Here is a 16,416-nt window from a genome sequence, read left to right on the forward strand (position 1 = left end):
AAATTCAAATCTGGAATTTTCTTAGGAAGCTCTGACTGGTTAATCACACTGTCTGTTCTGAGTTCACTGTTATTTCTCACATCTATGGGATGGAAATTGCCTGCTAACTAAATGGAGATCAGCCAAAAACTTTTTCTCAAGGATATTTCCATTGGCTCCTAGCCTCAGCTTGTCACTTCATCCCCAGTTTATCCCTCATAAAAAACGACCAGTGGTTCCACAGGCACTGGGATGCCCCTCACTGTCCCCTGCCTGCAGTGGGAAATGTGGAAAACCTGTCCCTTGTGGGTCTGCTTCAATCCATGTCGTTTATTCCAAAAATGTCTTTTTTCCTTTCTGCTGGCAGAGCAAAAAGCACATTACCCCGGGCTCTCCTGAATGTCAGTGTTTCAGGAAGGGCTGCTTCACCACTGTAGGGCAGCACACGACAGCACAACTCCTTTGCTGCTGTGCTGCAGCTCAGGTGCTGGGGTACATTCTCTGTGGGGATCTGTGTGAACAGCAAATCCATTGATTACCACAGCAACCACATTTGAACAAGGATTTTGTCTGCTGGAGATCCTATAAGTTATTTCTGAACAGGGGTTTTTTTGGCCTTTCTTACCAAGCAATGCATGGAAGACAATGTCATTTCTTTTTACTATTTTTCAGTTAGCAACTGAATGAGAATAAAGGACCTTTTAAATAATTAATCAGCAAAACTCCTGGCTGGCCTCCAAATCGCAGAACACACCCTCACCCTCCCCTTTCTCACAGTTAAACTCTTATACAACTGAAGAACGGGAGTGGATCTGAAGAGAGACAAAGTGACTTTGTTTCTCACACGGTCTCACTAGTGCTTCTCTCCTTGCCTGAGGCCTGATTATGTGATCAGTTTTCATTGTAGACTTGTCCCCTGTCCATCTAATTCCTTGTCCCTCCCTTCCTAGGGACCTCTTGACCCGTTGTCTTCGCTCAGCATGCCCGGGCAGGGTCCCAGGGTGGGCTGGGGATGCACTTTTGTGGATGGGGAATAAATCCTGTGCCACAGGCGGCCCTGCCTGGTTACAGAACAGCCTCAGAACGGGGGACGTGGCTCTCCCAGCACCTCTCCTCTGCCCAGAGATGCCCACTTTCATTATCCACCCCCACACACACTTTTTGTTTGGTTGGGTTTGGTTTTTTGTTTGTTTGTTGTGTTTGTTTGTTTGTTGTTTTCCTACTTGTCAGTTTTTCTATTCACTGTAACATTTCATCATTTCTACCAATTTGGCGGTCGTTCAGCATCGTCCTCATGCTTCCATGTGAGTTGAGGGAGGGAGGGAACTGCTGTTGTCCAGCTGCAGCCAGAGGAGGAACACATCCCTTGGAGCAACACATGCCATGGAGAACACGTCCCATAGAAAACACATCCCATGGCCAACATACCCCTTGGAGCAACGCATTCCATGGAGCAACGCATCCCTTTTTTCCCTCTTCCCTTGCAATTCTCAGCCGATTGCTGCTGCGCTGGGAGGCTTTGCAGGGCCCTGAGGCAGTGTGGCCGCTGCTCGCCTGCTCTCAGAGCCTGCGGGGGACACCCTGCCCGCCCGCCCGGAGCTGCCCCTCAGCCGCCGCCATCCCGGGGCCGCCGCCCCGCCTCCGCCGCCGCCATTCCGCGGCGCCCCGCCCGTTCCGGCCGCTGGGCGGGGAGGGCCGGGCCGGGGAGCCATGGAGGACGCCGATTACTTCGAGGGCAGCGCGGCCGAGTGGGGCAGCGAGGCGGACGGGGGCGCGGTGAGCGCCGGGGGGAGCGGGGCGAGGGATGGCCGCAGCCCCAGGCGTGTCCCGGAGCAACCCCTGGGCACAGCCTCCGAGCATTCCCCTCAGTCTGGAGCATCCTCCGGGAGAATCCTGGAGTATTCCCCGGGAGGGACCCGGACCGACCCCCGGGTGGGTCCCGGAGCGGGGGCTCCGGGCTGAGGCGAGAAGCGCCGGCTGTGAGGGCAGGGCCCGGGGCTGCGCCGGGCCCGGGGCTCCGGGGTAAACAGGGGGAAGGCGGTGCTGGTTTTTGTGCCTTCTCCCTTAATAATCGCTGCCTGTCGGGGCGCAGGTCGCTTGCAGTGCTGAGCCGAGGTCCGAGGTGTGTGTGCTGCTGTGGGCAAAAAGATCCTGAATATGGGAGTGTGGGGGGAAACGGGATGGGGGAAGCTGACCTGACTGTGCTTGTGAACAGCAAGATGATGAGGACGGTGAGGGAGAAGATGATGCCGAAGTTCAGCAGGAGTGCCTGAAGAAATTTTCAACCCCTGACTATATAATGGAACCCTCTATATTTAACACGTTAAAGAGGTGAGTGTGACCTGATGTGTGTTACAGTGTGTTAGAGGTATCACTTCCTATGGAAATGTGTGCAAATGTGTGGAAATGTGTGCAAAATAAATAGTGCTGTTGTTTTCCCATTAAATTTAGAGTTTGATTGTTTTTTGGTTTTAATATGACTCAAATAGTTCTTTTGTAATCCTTTTATCAGATATTTCCAAGCAGGAGGATCTCCAGAGAATGTTATTCAGCTTCTCTCTGAAAACTACACTGCAGTGGCACAGACTGTCAATTTGCTGGCAGAGTGGCTCATTCAGACAGGTATGATACCAGATACAGAGTAGTTTGTGTCTATAATCTTTATTCTGTCAGAAATATCTGAATTTGTGGCAAATTTGATCACACACAGGAAATGGGTTGTTATATTGTCATCCTGTATGTGGCTAAATCCTTTATAATAATAGGTTTATTCCACTTGGAGAATAATGAAGCAATATGTTGATGAAATGCCAACAAGCTGTGTTGTAAAGGGTTTTATAGCTGAAACAACTGCATAAATTATAGTTTCTTTTTAATTTCATTCAAAGGGCAAGGGTGCTGTTATATAGATAGCATAAACAGTGTTTGATATCTTGTAATAGAATTAATTATATAATCATTATTACATTACCAGAATTATTGTACTCTTGATTTCAGAAATGTAGAATTACTCGTTGCTATTTGTGTATTATTTTATAGAATACTATCAAAGCTACTGAAAACCAATATTTAAAAGGATAAACTTCAGTGTGTAATCATGTGGGTTTGTGCCCCAACCCTGGTAATCCCTTTTTTGATTAAGGTACCCCTGCATTTTGCTGTTGCACCAGTAACAGTCCTGGGGATGACTGGCATTGCTCTTTGTGTGTCTGATGAGGAGAACAAGAGGAAGGTTATAACCTGCCTGAGATCCTAAACAGTTTAGCATTTAGGAAAAAAATGTTGAAAATCTGTAAATCTGTATCAGTGTGGCTCAATGGTAGAACAGATGGCTCTCCTGTCATCTTCTCTGTGTTGATAAATTTTGGAGTAGTTTCTGTTCTCATTGAAAAATGTGGGATGCTGCTGCTGTGTTCCATTGGACTGCATTGAATCTGCCAATGCATCTGTTTTGTTCCTTCTGTGCAGGTGTTGAGCCAATGCAAGTTCAGGAGACTGTAGAGAACCACTTGAAGAGCTTACTGATCAAGCACTTTGACCCTCGGAAAGCAGATTCCATCTTTACAGAGGAAGGAGAGGTGTGCATGGAATCCCTGTTGCTGTCTCTACAGTGGGTCCTTCCTAGACACCTTCATCTGATGGAGTGAAGGGAAATTGAATCTTCAAAGCTCTTTGGCTGAGGAACAACTGGTTTCAGAAAACCAGCTCTGTCTCACTGGAGTCCTCAGAGGTTTAGAGAACTTGGAAATTTGGAATTCCTTTGTAATAAAGCTCTAGGACAACTTACAGAACTGCAGAGAGGTAAAAGCCTTGCTTTTTATGATCCTGACAAGATATTCTTAAATTTCTTTCTGTTGCTCTGTTCTTTTCAGACTCCAGCCTGGCTTGAGCAAATGATAGCACATACCACGTGGAGAGATCTTTTTTACAAATTGGCAGAAGCCCATCCTGATTGTTTAATGCTTAATTTTACTGTGAAGGTACTATACTTAAGTCTAATGATTAAGAATATTCATAGAGGGCTAATTGTTCTGGCATCAAATATTAGTTGTGGTCTTGCTTGTATCTTGTATTTATTCCTGCTAATGCTAATTAGTAAAGGTACACCTTGGTGGGAGGACTTGTGCTACAGGTTGCAGTAAGTGTAATTTCCCAATTAAAAGTATTTTCAATATTTGATGAGGTGTGGAGGTTTTCTCTTTCTTGTTTGTTTGTTTTCCTCTGATCTCTGTTTGAAAATTCTGGATTTCTGGTGCAGTGGAACATCTCAGTTTTGTATGCTTCTGTGACAAGAAAAGAATGTTATATTTTGGTGTTCTCTGCTACATTTCTTATTATTGTGCTTTATTTTTGCTGCATCTTTATTGGTTTCCTTTTCTGTAGACCACAATATAAATGTGAATTCCAGTCTGTGTATGCAGAGGTGAAACTTAGATTCTGTGTGTTCTTCTAGGTTTGTTAGGATATTAGAAATGTAAGTGTAAATAACAAGATTTCTGTGATGTTTTGATTTTTATAGCTTATATCTGATGCTGGATATCAAGGGGAAATAACCAGTGTTTCAACAGCATGTCAGCAACTAGAAGTATTTTCCAGAGTCTTGCGTACATCTCTGGCAACAATATTAGATGGAGGAGAAGAAAACCTTGAGAAAAACCTCCCTGAGTTTGCTGTAAGTTTGGTTTTTTTTGTTCCCCACCCCTCCTTTTTATGTGGCTCTGCTTTCCAGTTAGGAGATGGAGATCACCGTGGGATTGTAGCCAATCTTGATGTCCTACAAAGGCTTATGAAGAGACAGTATATCTGAGTTAAAACCCAGAAATTTATGCTTTTTGGTCATTCTTTGACCAAGAATTCCTTGGGTTGCTTATGTGACACTTCTTATATTTATTAAATGGATTGTGGAAAGGTGGAGGTAGAACTGTTGTCCTTCAGATGTGCCGCAAAATCTAAAGATCAGTTGTGTCAGTCCCCTGGCAAATGAAAATAATTCTCTTATCATCATCATTGGTGTAAAAGTTGCCATCTGAATCAACCCAGCACATGTTAAGTGTTGTGAAACAGCACAGTGATTTTCAGCTGGCTTTGAACTTCTCCTAGTGTTTAAATACTGCAGAGAAAGTACTGAGCATAAACAGAATAGATTGTCCTCTCAGTTTTGGCATTTGAGAAATGAAGTTCTCAATTCAGCCATTTCTTCTTGTGTGGCATCAGTGCTTTTCTGTATTTTCCTCTTGGCTATTGGGGTTTTGGCTTTGTTGTTTAGTTGTTTGTGTTTTGGGGTTTTTTTTTCCTTTGCAATTTTGCTGTTTGGTTTGGTTTTTTTCCCCTTTGCTCTCATGGCAATGTAATCTCAGAAGGACACTGGGATGTTTTCTTGCTGACTGGTGAGGTTTGTGCTGTGCTTTCACAGAAGATGGTGTGCCATGGAGAACACACTTACCTCTTTGCTCAGTCCATGATGTCCATCCTGGCCCAGGAGGAGCAGGGCGGCTCCGCTGTCCGACGGATCGCTCAGGAGGTTCAGCGATACGCCCACGAGAAGTGAGTGGCAGCTCCAGGATCAGGGACATGGAACTCACACAATCTGTAAACTCTGCTGGCTTTTGTGCACTCTTGATCACCTTTCACCAGCAAAAGGAGAATCTTTAGCTGCAACAGAGCAGGTCTTGTAGCAGGGCTTGAAGTTGTGGAACAGCAGAAAAGTTCAGTGTCCTGTACCAGAGGGACCTGAAACTGGAACAGCAAAGACTTGAAGTTTCTGTCTATTAAGAAATATCTATTTTTATTTTTCAATTAACATTTTGGAAATAAACAAGGTAAACACAGGCCTATTTCTGTAATTACCCTAAGGTGTTACATCCCATAAAATATGGCCTGTTGACTCTGTGAGACTTCATCTGAAATGTCTGAATTAAGAAAATAAGTCACTGTGTATGTTTGCTCTTCCTGCAGAGGCCACGATGCCAGTCAGATCACCTTAGCCCTGGGTACTGCAGCCTCCTACCCCCGAGCTTGCCAGGCTCTGGGGGCAATGCTGTCCAAAGGAGCTCTGAATCCAGCAGATATCACTGTCCTCTTCAAAATGTTTACAAGCATGGACCCACCTCCAGTAGAACTGGTCAGTATTTATCTGTTTGTAACCTCTGAAACTTATTTCTGTTACAGTAGCACTCAGAAATGGGGTGCCTTGTGCTAAGTGTTGTATAGACACAAAAATTAAATTAGCACTCACTCGTCCCTCTGTGATTGTAAGTAATGTCTAAAAGTGAAGCTGCTACTTGCATTCTGGTTTGCATTAGCTTCATGGTACTTTTGTTGGGGTTTTTTAATCATTCCAAGTTGTGTTTTTACACATAACTAAATTAAAGAACTTTTCCATAGGAAATAAAGATGGCAATGAATTCTTTAAACAGAAAAAAAATCAGGAAAAAAAATCCCTGCCCACTTTAACAGTTTGTTATAAGCAGGCCTAGATGATATATTTCACATTTCTCACTGCATTGTTCTAACCTGGGTTTTGGTAAGAAAAGGCAAGATTTTGATACTTTAGCAATATGGTCTGTAACTGATTCATTTTTTTTCCTTTTTTCTTTCAAAACTCTGGTTCTCTTCAGAAAACTGTTTAATGTACTCTTAAAGGAAAATGTGTTACCTTGTTCTATGCAAGGTATATCATAAGCAAGAACTCCATTCTTAGTCACCTCTCATGACTCTCAGGCTCTGATAAAATGTTCTTTCTCTTCATAGATTCGAGTGCCTGCATTTCTGGACCTCTTCATGCAGTCCTTGTTTAAACCAGGTGCTAAGATCAACCAGGACCACAAACATAAATATATCCACATATTGGCATATGCAGCTAGTGTTGTAGAGATGTGGAAAAAGGTAATGTTCACTTCTGTGAATAATATTATTTTTACCTACAGCAGCCTGCCGGTGCTGAAGAAAATGTATGGTTGTGAAGTCGCTCAGTTTAATATATTCAGCATTATTTTAATATGAAATGCTTCTGCCTTCAACTGAGGTGATTAAAAAGTGTAGATCCTGATGATCAAACAGAAGTCTGAGTGCACTGAGAATTAAGTAAAGCAAACATCCTTGTACTTCAGGTCACTCATAATTAATTCTTGTGAAAATTGCATGTGAGTCTGAATTTTGAGACACAGGATGCAATCCTAGACTTATTGCAGGTTACAGCTCCTTTCCTTAAATAACCAAAGAGATCTGCAACTTTTGCATTCCAACTTCGCAATAATTTTGCAGAACAAGAGAGTCAGCATCAACAAGGATGAACTCAAGTCGACCTCAAAAGCCATTGAGACTGTTCACAATCTGTGTTGCAATGAGAACAAGGGGGCATCAGAGCTGGTTGCAGAACTGAGCACTCTCTATCAGTGCATCAGGTGAGCAGAGAGGCTGGGAATCTCTTGTGAGGACATAAATCCTGTCTTTCGCACACAACTTGTCCTCCTTGAGTGGCAGAACATGCTTTTCTGTGCCACTGGAAAATGATGACAGATTACATTGGATTTCTAATAGAACTTCCATTTTTTTTCATGCTGCTGTGCTAAAGTGATATCTCTTGTAGGTTCCCAGTGGTGGCTATGGGTGTGTTGAAGTGGGTGGATTGGACAGTGTCAGAGCCACGGTACTTCCAGCTGCAGACTGATCACACCCCAGTTCACCTGGCACTGCTGGATGAGGTAAGAGTGTCTGTAAAACTTTGCTGGAGAGCAAGAACAGTTCTGATTCTTGTGTAACACCCAGTGTACTGAGTGTCTGTCATTTGCAATATGGTAATAAATATGCAGAGATGAATCTGTTTAGAGTAAATTGTTTGGTTTTGTCAGCTCAGCATTATTTACACCAGGAAAACTTGGGCATCACAGAAAGAAATGATGGAATGCTTTTGTAAATGGATTTCTGTCTGGCACTGAACATCAATGTAAATTTGTCTGGTGCATTGTGTTTTAAATTGCAGTTCTGAGGATCTTTGCTGTGTTGTTCACAGATCAGTACTTGCCATCAGCTGCTTCATCCCCAAGTTCTGCAACTTCTTGTCAAGCTCTTCGAAACAGAACATTCTCAGCTGGATGTGATGGAGCAGGTGATGCTCAGAGGATTTGGTGGTTTTTGTTACTTCACATCACTCACTCTTAGCCAATTCAACACCTTTTGCTCTCACAGCAGGCTTAATTTAGAAGTGGTTAAAATGTAGCTTAGCAGATTCTGAATGAAGAAAAGTTGCACACTGTGAGAGCAGGTTCTAATGTGTTGGCTCTTCCCTCCCTTCACCGTCAGCTGGAGCTGAAGAAGACTCTCCTGGACAGGATGGTTCACTTGCTGAGCCGAGGGTACGTCCTGCCTGTTGTCAGCTACATCCGCAAATGCCTGGAGAAGCTGGACACGGACATCTCACTCATCAGATACTTTGTGACAGAGGTCAGCAGCAAAAACTGTTTACTGAAGTCTAGAGATCAAGTTTAAAATCAGCTCCATGTGTTTTGGATATTCAGAAATACTTCAGGTCAAATTCTGAGCAATGTCTCAGTGTTCACCAGGATGTGACTTGGTCCTACTGATCCTGACTTCTGGAAGTAATAAGGTACTCCACAGAGCACCCTGAGAATACATAATTAATTACTTGCACTTGAGACCTCTTGTTGTCCACACAACTACTTGTATGCTTCCAAAACTGATATGTGAGTTAAACACTGTCCCTCCTCCCCCTGTAAGTGTAAGAAATATCATTTTTTGTCTGCTGTTTCAGGTGCTTGATGTGATTGCTCCTCCATATACCTCAGACTTTGTACAGCTTTTTCTTCCAATCCTGGAGAACGAAAGTATTGCAGGCACTATAAAAACAGAAGGTGAACATGATCCTGTCACAGAGTTCATAGGTAAGTCACGTTTATTCCTTGCATACCTGCTTCCATTTGTGTTTGTTACAATTTGCAAATAATGTTTAGGAGGAAGATTGCTAAATATAGCAATGCCTGCCAGCTTTTTTCACATACAGCTTCCCTTTTTGGCCTGTGTTTAGCAATCTTCCTGTGATCAAGAATCTGTGGGTACTAGTGAGGAAAGCAAAGATAGTGCTACTTTCTGGGAACTAGCACTGCAGCAAGGAAAGGAGAGGAAGGAAAGTTGTCAGAGTATTATACTCTATCCTAAAACAAAAACATCTGTCCAGACCCAAAAATCCCAATTATTTACATAATCCAGAAATCCATATGCAAATATATAAATCACAGAATCATAATAATGTACTGAACAGTGTCTTTTTTTTCTCTCCTTTTAAGCTCATTGCAAATCTAACTTTATTATGATGAACTAAGCAGTGGAAAAGAAGAATGCATCCAGAGCTCATGATCACTGCTTTCCATGCTCCCCACCACTGAGGTTCTAGAAATGGGCAACAGAGCAGCAAAACAAAACCCAGCAAACCTAAAACAGGGAGGAAAAGGCTGAAGGGCATTTGCTTGACTTGCATGGTGACCTTGAAATTCTTATCAGAGGAGTGTTTGTGTTCCATAGCAGAGAACTGTTAATGTCATTTGGAAAATGGAATGATACCAAAGGGTTTTCTGTTGTTACACAAATCAGTATAAGTCAATGTTCTGAAGCTGATGGGGTAGCAAGAAACAGATTTGAAAGAACATTGTTTTGGTTACTTGCAGAATTTGTCACTGATTCTTTGTATAATAAAATACAAAAACCAAGTAAGGTAATTACTACTAAAAACACTTGTCAGTTCTCTAAATAGGTTTTGAATGCTCTAGGCTTTGATATTGCAAGTTTCAAACACTAGGAATTTGTGGGATTTGCGCTGTGCTGCAGAGAAGCCCTAATGTCTGTTCCTCCCCTTTGCAGTAGACTAGAATTCTAAATATCTTACATGAAAAGAGAACACCTGTTTTGTGTAACAAAACAAGAGGAGTTGTAACAATCAAGGTTAGTTTTGTATTAAGAGATGAATTCTATGTGAGTGTGTTACCTTTTGGAATCTATTTTTTGCTAAATAGATGCATCAGATGTTACCGGTAAGTTTCATTACCGAGTCATTACTGTCCCAGAATATGAATATGTGCCGAAATTTCATTACTGCTTGTTGTGGCTTTGTTTTTATACTTATCTCTACTCTGTCCTGGCTGATGTCAAACAGTGGGAGATACACTCAACAATATAGCTTACCTTTAAATAAAGGTGTTTGTTCTTTTCCAGAGATGTCTTTCACTTTCATTAAGATTACTTGTTCTCTGTGTTCATTGGGCTGGATTCCTCTTTACACCCCTCACTTTTAAACAAACAGTAATTTTCTTGAGCAAACAAGCACATTTTTCTTTTCCAAGCACATCTGTTTTCTGAAGAATCTGCTTTCTAAAAGACGCTGAAACTCTAAGTCCAGCTGGATGTAAATTTAAAAAGAAAATCACCTAAAAAGGGAAAAAGTTGCCTCTGTAGAGGCCGGTTTGATCTTACTTGCTTATCCTCGAACAGAAGATTTACTATTATTCCAGCTAACTCTCACCATTTAAAACTTGCATGAGATCTAGTGTTTGTAATTAAAATAAATTATAGAATTGACGACAGAAATTATTCACCCTATAGAGAATCAATTTAGGGTACAGCCCCATGCAAGCTCTTGGTGATAAGAGCAGTTTGCTCTGTGTCCACTGCAGCTCTGCCAGCAGTTTGAACAAGGTTTATTTTTACTTTCTTGTGTTCAGCTTGGTATCACTTCCTCTAAACAGCTGCTCTGCACTGATCCCTGTAGATGATTTTTAACTTGTTAAACCCTTTGTGATGCTGTGATCAGTGCTGTCATACGATTGTTGTTGTTTGAACCAGCATTGTTGCTGTATAAACTTGTGCATCAGGCCTTTCAGAAGAAAAAGGCCACTGAAAGCAGCACCATCCAGGTGGAGACAGCCACACACCTGTATTAATAAGCTCTTACAATAAAGACCCAGTCACGTAAGAGAAAAAGTCTGTTTATTAAATGCAGTCAGCAATGCCACATAGTAACATTTGATATGGCACTGGTTTGTCATATTAGTAAGGAGTCCTGAGTTTTGGCAATTTATATTTTTCCTCTTTAGGAGAAAAAGGGTAAAATCACATATTAGAGCAAGAAATTTGAGCAAAGACAAGACTGATGAAGTAGAAAGTGTTTAGACTGTCTTTTGGTCCAAGTAATTCCCATTATATCATTTTGGTGGATAAAAGCAGTCTCATTATTTGAAACTTCCAACACCACTGTTTCACCAGGAGGTCAAGGAAACAGGGTTTAATATTTTGGATTTATCATGTCCAGATTTATGATGGTTTTTGCATCATTGCAATATATTTGGTCAGTACTGTCACAGAATTTAAAAGAAGCTCTAGACCCAAATATTGAGTATATTTTTCCAGTACATCTATGTGTTTTGTATTTAAAAAAATAGATATTTACATGTACAGGTTCTGTGATTCAGTCTGTGATTTTAATACTGTGCATCAAGGTAGACAACTCCTTCATGGGTGAATTACTTCAAGATGTAAATAAAATTAGGGTAGTTCTGTATTTTTGAAGGTGTTGTATTACATCTGGGCTAATTTTGCAGAACTGCTTGATGATGTTGAACTGTGAAAGAGTCTTAGGCTACTATTCTTTAAACAAAAGGAGGTTGTGCTGGGAAGCTTCCAAACAAAGTACCTAAACCAAAAGCTGTACCATGTAGAATCAAGGTAGTATTGGATCTCCATATGCACAGTCCTCTTCAATAGCCAGATTGTAGTCTGCTCCTCTTCCACCCTTATAGGCACTGGTCACAATCCTCAGCCACCCTCTTTCACCCTGTAAAGGATTTAATTTGCATTGTAAATTAGGAAACACAACTGTAGAAATTGTACGTTGGTGGGTCTGTTCTGTCAGCCAAATGTGAATGATTTAAGTGAATGGAGGAATTCACACCAGCTGAAGTGTAACCCTGGAGCCATGGGGCAACGTGCTTTGGTGAATTTACATCCCACTCATCCAGTCCAGGTACGTGACTTGATTTTTGCCTACAACTAACAGCAATTTCCAGTTGCCTATAACAGGAGCTGCACGTCCTTGAAAAGTAGAATTTGGGATAGAGCTGACATTACTCAAGTAGCTTTGACCAAATATCCTTGTCTTCAGATTGTCTAGGTGTCATTTTGAAGCTATTAGTCTAGTTCAAAGAAAGTTTCAGTTTTACATCCACAGGCTTTAGTTCTGCAAGTGACAAACCCTACCCTCCCTCCAAAGCCAAAAGTGTGTTCCCATGTCTCCTTACCCAGGGTTCACCCCAGGAGTTACGAACTATCCAATATTCTGTCCCATTTTCCACTCCCCAGCCAGCCACAGAGACGATGTGATTGACTGTAGGTGAGGGGTTGTACTCTGTGTACAGTCCCCCTGTGTAGGCATCCAGCTTCTCAGTAGCCATTATGCCACAGCTGTAAGAAAACAGAGAGAGAAGGTTCCATACAGGGGGATCAGGGCAGGGGCCTGGCTACAAACCAACTGGTTTTCTTGCATTTTGAATTCTGATCTCAGTTTAAATATGAACTGAAGTCTGCATGTTAGTGCAGAGCTGCTGACATGTCCTAGAGTGAAAATGTACACTGAGTTTCATCTATGTTTTTTTTTACCTAATTGGTCCATTAGTGTAGATTTCTGCCATCATTTTTTCTCTTCCACTGATAGACCCATAGTCAGCAACTTTCCAGAGAGTGTAATTCTTGATCACGTGGCATTCTCCAAAAGTTACACAAGTTCCACACTGGTTGAACTTCTTACACTCTGTAAAACAGAGGTGAGATTAGCACTGGAGATAATCAGCAGGAAGGTGCTTTTCTTCAAGTGAAGTGATTGTTGGACACTGAGCTTTTATAATTTAATTGAGGTAAATATTAATAATTTCAGAGTAATTATGAATACATATTCTCTGTGATGAACTGAGTCATTTCCTGGAAACCACATTTAAAGTCCCTGTTATCACCACTTACTGTTCTTTACTTCACAAGTATAAATACTTTGTTGAAGACATAGAGAAACTATTCCAGTCATACGTGACCCACCAAAGGTTAAATTTCTCCTTTGTTCAGCTTGAGGCGACACTTGTAAATATTTCAGTACATTAGAGATTGTGTGTCACAGATTTAAGAGATTAAGTTAAAACAATTCAACTGTGCAAACTTGTCTGAGCATGATTTAGTGCTACACCGTCTGTCTGGAGTGGGAGGCACACACAGGCCCGTAAAGAAAACCTGTTCTGTCAGTCAAACAGCAGGAACCAGTACTCTGAAAACCCAAGAAATTATTTTCTTTTAATACACTAAGATCTGCTAGACCTGGGAAGAAATCCTACAGCAAAGCAGAGCCATCCTACTTTGATCCTTGGCTTGGTAGTTGTTGCAGGTCTCATCGGGGATGCCGTGGTCATGGGCGTACATCCAGACCCCGGAGTGGTCCCCACCCTCACAGGACCCAGCGTCAGCACAGTCGATGACATTCTGGACAGACAGGTAGGCAGAAGGCCAAGCACCTTTCCTCTTAATGTTGATTCGGTCTGTAAGGATAAGTAAACGGGTTTGCTACTAGAATATGTGAGTGGCTACACATTGCAACTGGTTTTGAAACTCTCTCCACTGAACCTATAACTGTTTGCAGACAGCAGCAGTTGTGGTTGGAAAAGCCTCTGCTGTATGCAGTGAGGAACACAGCATGACCTAATTCAAACCAGAGGCTCAGTTATTATTGTGGGTTTCCATTAAGAGGGATTTTTCCATTAAAAACTCAGCAAAAACATGGAGATGAGCAAGATCTTCTAAAGCCTTGAAGAGCCCTAGACCTTTAATTCAAGCCACAGCTTCTGAAAACTTTCAGATCTGTTTCCTGACTTTGACAGTAAAGAGTTTTCAAATACACATCAAAAAAATAGCTCTGAACAGCATCTTTTACAGAGAGCAGAGATTTATGTATAAGCCCATGCATAAACATAAGCCCATGGAGCCCAGGCTGCTGGCTCTGTGAGTCTTAATGCAAGAACAAGCTTTCAGAGTCATCTCCTTGCTGTTACATCTGCATCTCACTGTCATCCTGCCATCTCAGACAGGCACCACCACCCTGCTGCCTTATTTTGTCAGAAACAACAAGCTTACTTGGTGGAAAAACATCCTGACGAGTATTTATAAACTGCTTCTCTGCATTAACAGTCTTAACTGATGCCACTGTAGTACTTTAAATCCTATTAGTACCAACAACATTCCAATATATTTGACAGAACAAGGAGCTATCATCGCAGCCTAATCTTCCTTCAAGTTGCTGTATTTTACCCATCCCAGTACTTCATCCTGGCAGGTGTCATGCATGTCCATATCCTTGTATGCTTCATGATTCCTGCTGTCTGCTCACACCTGCCTTGTCTTCCCCCTTCTCCCACCTTCCTCTATTTCTCCTTCACAGGTAACTTTCCTACAGCCTCCCTGTGCAAGTGGTGCTTCTCCAGTACCTGCTGCATGCAAATCATGGATTCTCTCTAGAGCCGCTACTTCTCCATCTGTAGCAAACCACTACTTCCCCTTGACTAAGAAAAAGGCTGACAGGGAGATTCCTGCTGAAATCAGACTTGTGTGTCTGCTGTGGTGTTCAGTTCACTGGATTGACAGGGCTCCTGTAGCCCATAAGAAACAACTTCTTTTATTTCCTCATTCCCAGCATGGCTGGAGAGCCCCTGCTGTATAGATATGAGAAAGAGGAAGGAGACCTGACAACTCTTTTGCATCGGCTGCTGCCATCACCACACCTCCGAGGGGAGGGCAAAAACCCCAGCTCTTACCCCAGGACCTAGAGAGCAGTTTGGGAGGAGCTATGGCCACATTCCTTCTGCAAACAGGATTTTAACCACACATCAGCACTCCCCCCTTTCCGCCTTTGGATAAGGCAGAGACAGCCTCACTCTCATTGCTTTTTCTATTGCTTTATTCTGTTTTTCTATTCAAGGAGGGTTGGTTACCCTCCTTGCCTTCAGCTTGGGTATTCCCACTGTTCTGCTGTATTTACAGACATCTCAGCCTCGGTTTTGTCGCGTTAGTCACTGCAGTGATTTAGCACCTTATACCAGCTGTCAGTAACCTGAAGCTAAACTTCCTTTGCTTCCCGAAAACTCCCGATTCCAGCGGAGAGCCAGCCCGGCAGGGGAGCCTGAGCGTACCTGCCAAGGCGCTGGTGCTGCCGTGGGCCCAGCAGGACCCGCAGTACTGGGGGATGTGCTGGTTCCGAGTGGTGCTGGCGTAATTCACCCCATTCACATTCCTCCAGTCCCAGCTCTGCGGCAGCGCCGACACGTCCAGGTACTCGTGCGGGCGGGGGTAGGTCCTGCGGGGGGACGGGACGAGGAGGTAGCGCCGGCATCCCCCGGAGCAGGACGGGCGGGTGTTATTTTGGGATTTTTTTGTTAAGAAAACCGCGGATTTCACCGAGTTTCGTAACGAGGCCGCGAGTGTCCGGTGGAGTCACGTGACCGCGGCGTGACCGCTCCGGTCCCGGTGTCTCGTGACCGCCCCCCCCACCCCGAGCCTCGGCAGGGCTGGAGCGGCCCCGGGACCCCCGAGCACCCCCGGGACCCCCGAACACCCCCGGGACCCCTGAACACCCCCGGGACCCCGGAACACCCCCGGGACCCCCGAACACCCCGGGACCCCTGAACACCCCGGCCGTGCCTGCCCAGCCCTTCTCCGCCGTGCGGCCGGGAACGCCACCCGGGAGGGGACAGGGGACCGAACCTCACCTGAGGCCGGGCGCCTTGTGCGGGGCCGGTTTGTAGCAGTGCTGCCCTTCCCTGAAGTAGAGCCCGGCGCGGGCGGGCGGGCAGAGGCAGCCGCAGAGCAGCAGCAGGAGGGGGATGAGCAGCTGGAGCGGTGTGGCCATGCTGGGACAGCGGCAGCCCCGGGAGCCGCCGGCACCGCGGTTTAAGGGCGGCGGGAGGCGCGGAGGGCCGGGCCGGGCCGGGCCGGGCGGGGCCGCCTCAGCGGGACGGCCCGCGGGGACCGCCCTGCGCTGGGACCGCCTCAGGGTCGGTGTCTGATGGGTCTCCTGGGGACGAGGAACAAACTGAGATCCCGCCTTCCCAACCCTCAGGCGCGATTCCAGCTCGGACGCTCAGTAACTCGGTCACATGGGTTGTGACAAGAGGACTTGTACCTGGGACAGGCCCTGTTACAGGTTTCTTTACCTTTGGCCTAACACCTCAGCATTGTGCTAGACTGTGGCCAGCCGCTGTGACTGGTTTTTTTGTTTGGTTGTGGTTTTTTCGAAGTCCCAAGTCCTGGATTTCTCAAGCCCTTTAATGCTACAATTTACGGAGGAACACAGGCCTGTGTTTATTTGCTAGGCTGCTCCTTAGGGTTCAGACATCTGAAGATTCG

The 16,416-nt window shown here is 44.2% G+C and overlaps 2 protein-coding genes across 3 annotated transcripts; one reads left to right on the forward strand and one right to left on the reverse strand.

The window, feature by feature from the left end:
- Positions 1 to 1,652: 1,652 nt before the first annotated feature.
- On the forward strand, positions 1,653 to 10,199 carry NELFCD (negative elongation factor complex member C/D). Of its 2 annotated transcripts, XM_058850256.1 has the most exons (15): positions 1,653 to 1,755; positions 2,195 to 2,310; positions 2,492 to 2,601; positions 3,448 to 3,557; positions 3,852 to 3,959; positions 4,499 to 4,651; positions 5,393 to 5,523; positions 5,935 to 6,100; positions 6,730 to 6,864; positions 7,243 to 7,382; positions 7,568 to 7,682; positions 7,991 to 8,086; positions 8,281 to 8,421; positions 8,750 to 8,879; positions 9,282 to 10,199. In XM_058850256.1, the coding sequence occupies exons 1-15, from the start codon at positions 1,690 to 1,692 to the stop codon at positions 9,314 to 9,316; spliced, it is 1,752 nt and encodes a 583-aa protein (XP_058706239.1). In that variant the 5' UTR covers positions 1,653 to 1,689; the 3' UTR covers positions 9,317 to 10,199. The 2 variants fall into 2 exon arrangements, with proteins under 2 accessions (XP_058706239.1, XP_058706238.1); XM_058850255.1 differs by lacking the exon at positions 9,282 to 10,199 and having other exon boundaries at positions 8,750 to 9,273.
- Positions 10,200 to 10,957: 758 nt separating this feature from the next.
- Positions 10,958 to 16,095, reverse strand: CTSZ (cathepsin Z). The gene is made up of 6 exons (XM_058850261.1): positions 15,780 to 16,095; positions 15,204 to 15,367; positions 13,380 to 13,559; positions 12,640 to 12,790; positions 12,282 to 12,444; positions 10,958 to 11,818 (listed from the first exon to the last, which is right to left on the reverse strand). The coding sequence occupies exons 1-6, from the start codon at positions 15,917 to 15,919 to the stop codon at positions 11,705 to 11,707; spliced, it is 912 nt and encodes a 303-aa protein (XP_058706244.1). The 5' UTR covers positions 15,920 to 16,095; the 3' UTR covers positions 10,958 to 11,704.
- Positions 16,096 to 16,416: the final 321 nt, after the last annotated feature.

Source organism: Poecile atricapillus, chromosome 15 (genome assembly GCF_030490865.1).
Source record: "Poecile atricapillus isolate bPoeAtr1 chromosome 15, bPoeAtr1.hap1, whole genome shotgun sequence".
Taxonomy (NCBI): domain Eukaryota; kingdom Metazoa; phylum Chordata; class Aves; order Passeriformes; family Paridae; genus Poecile; species Poecile atricapillus.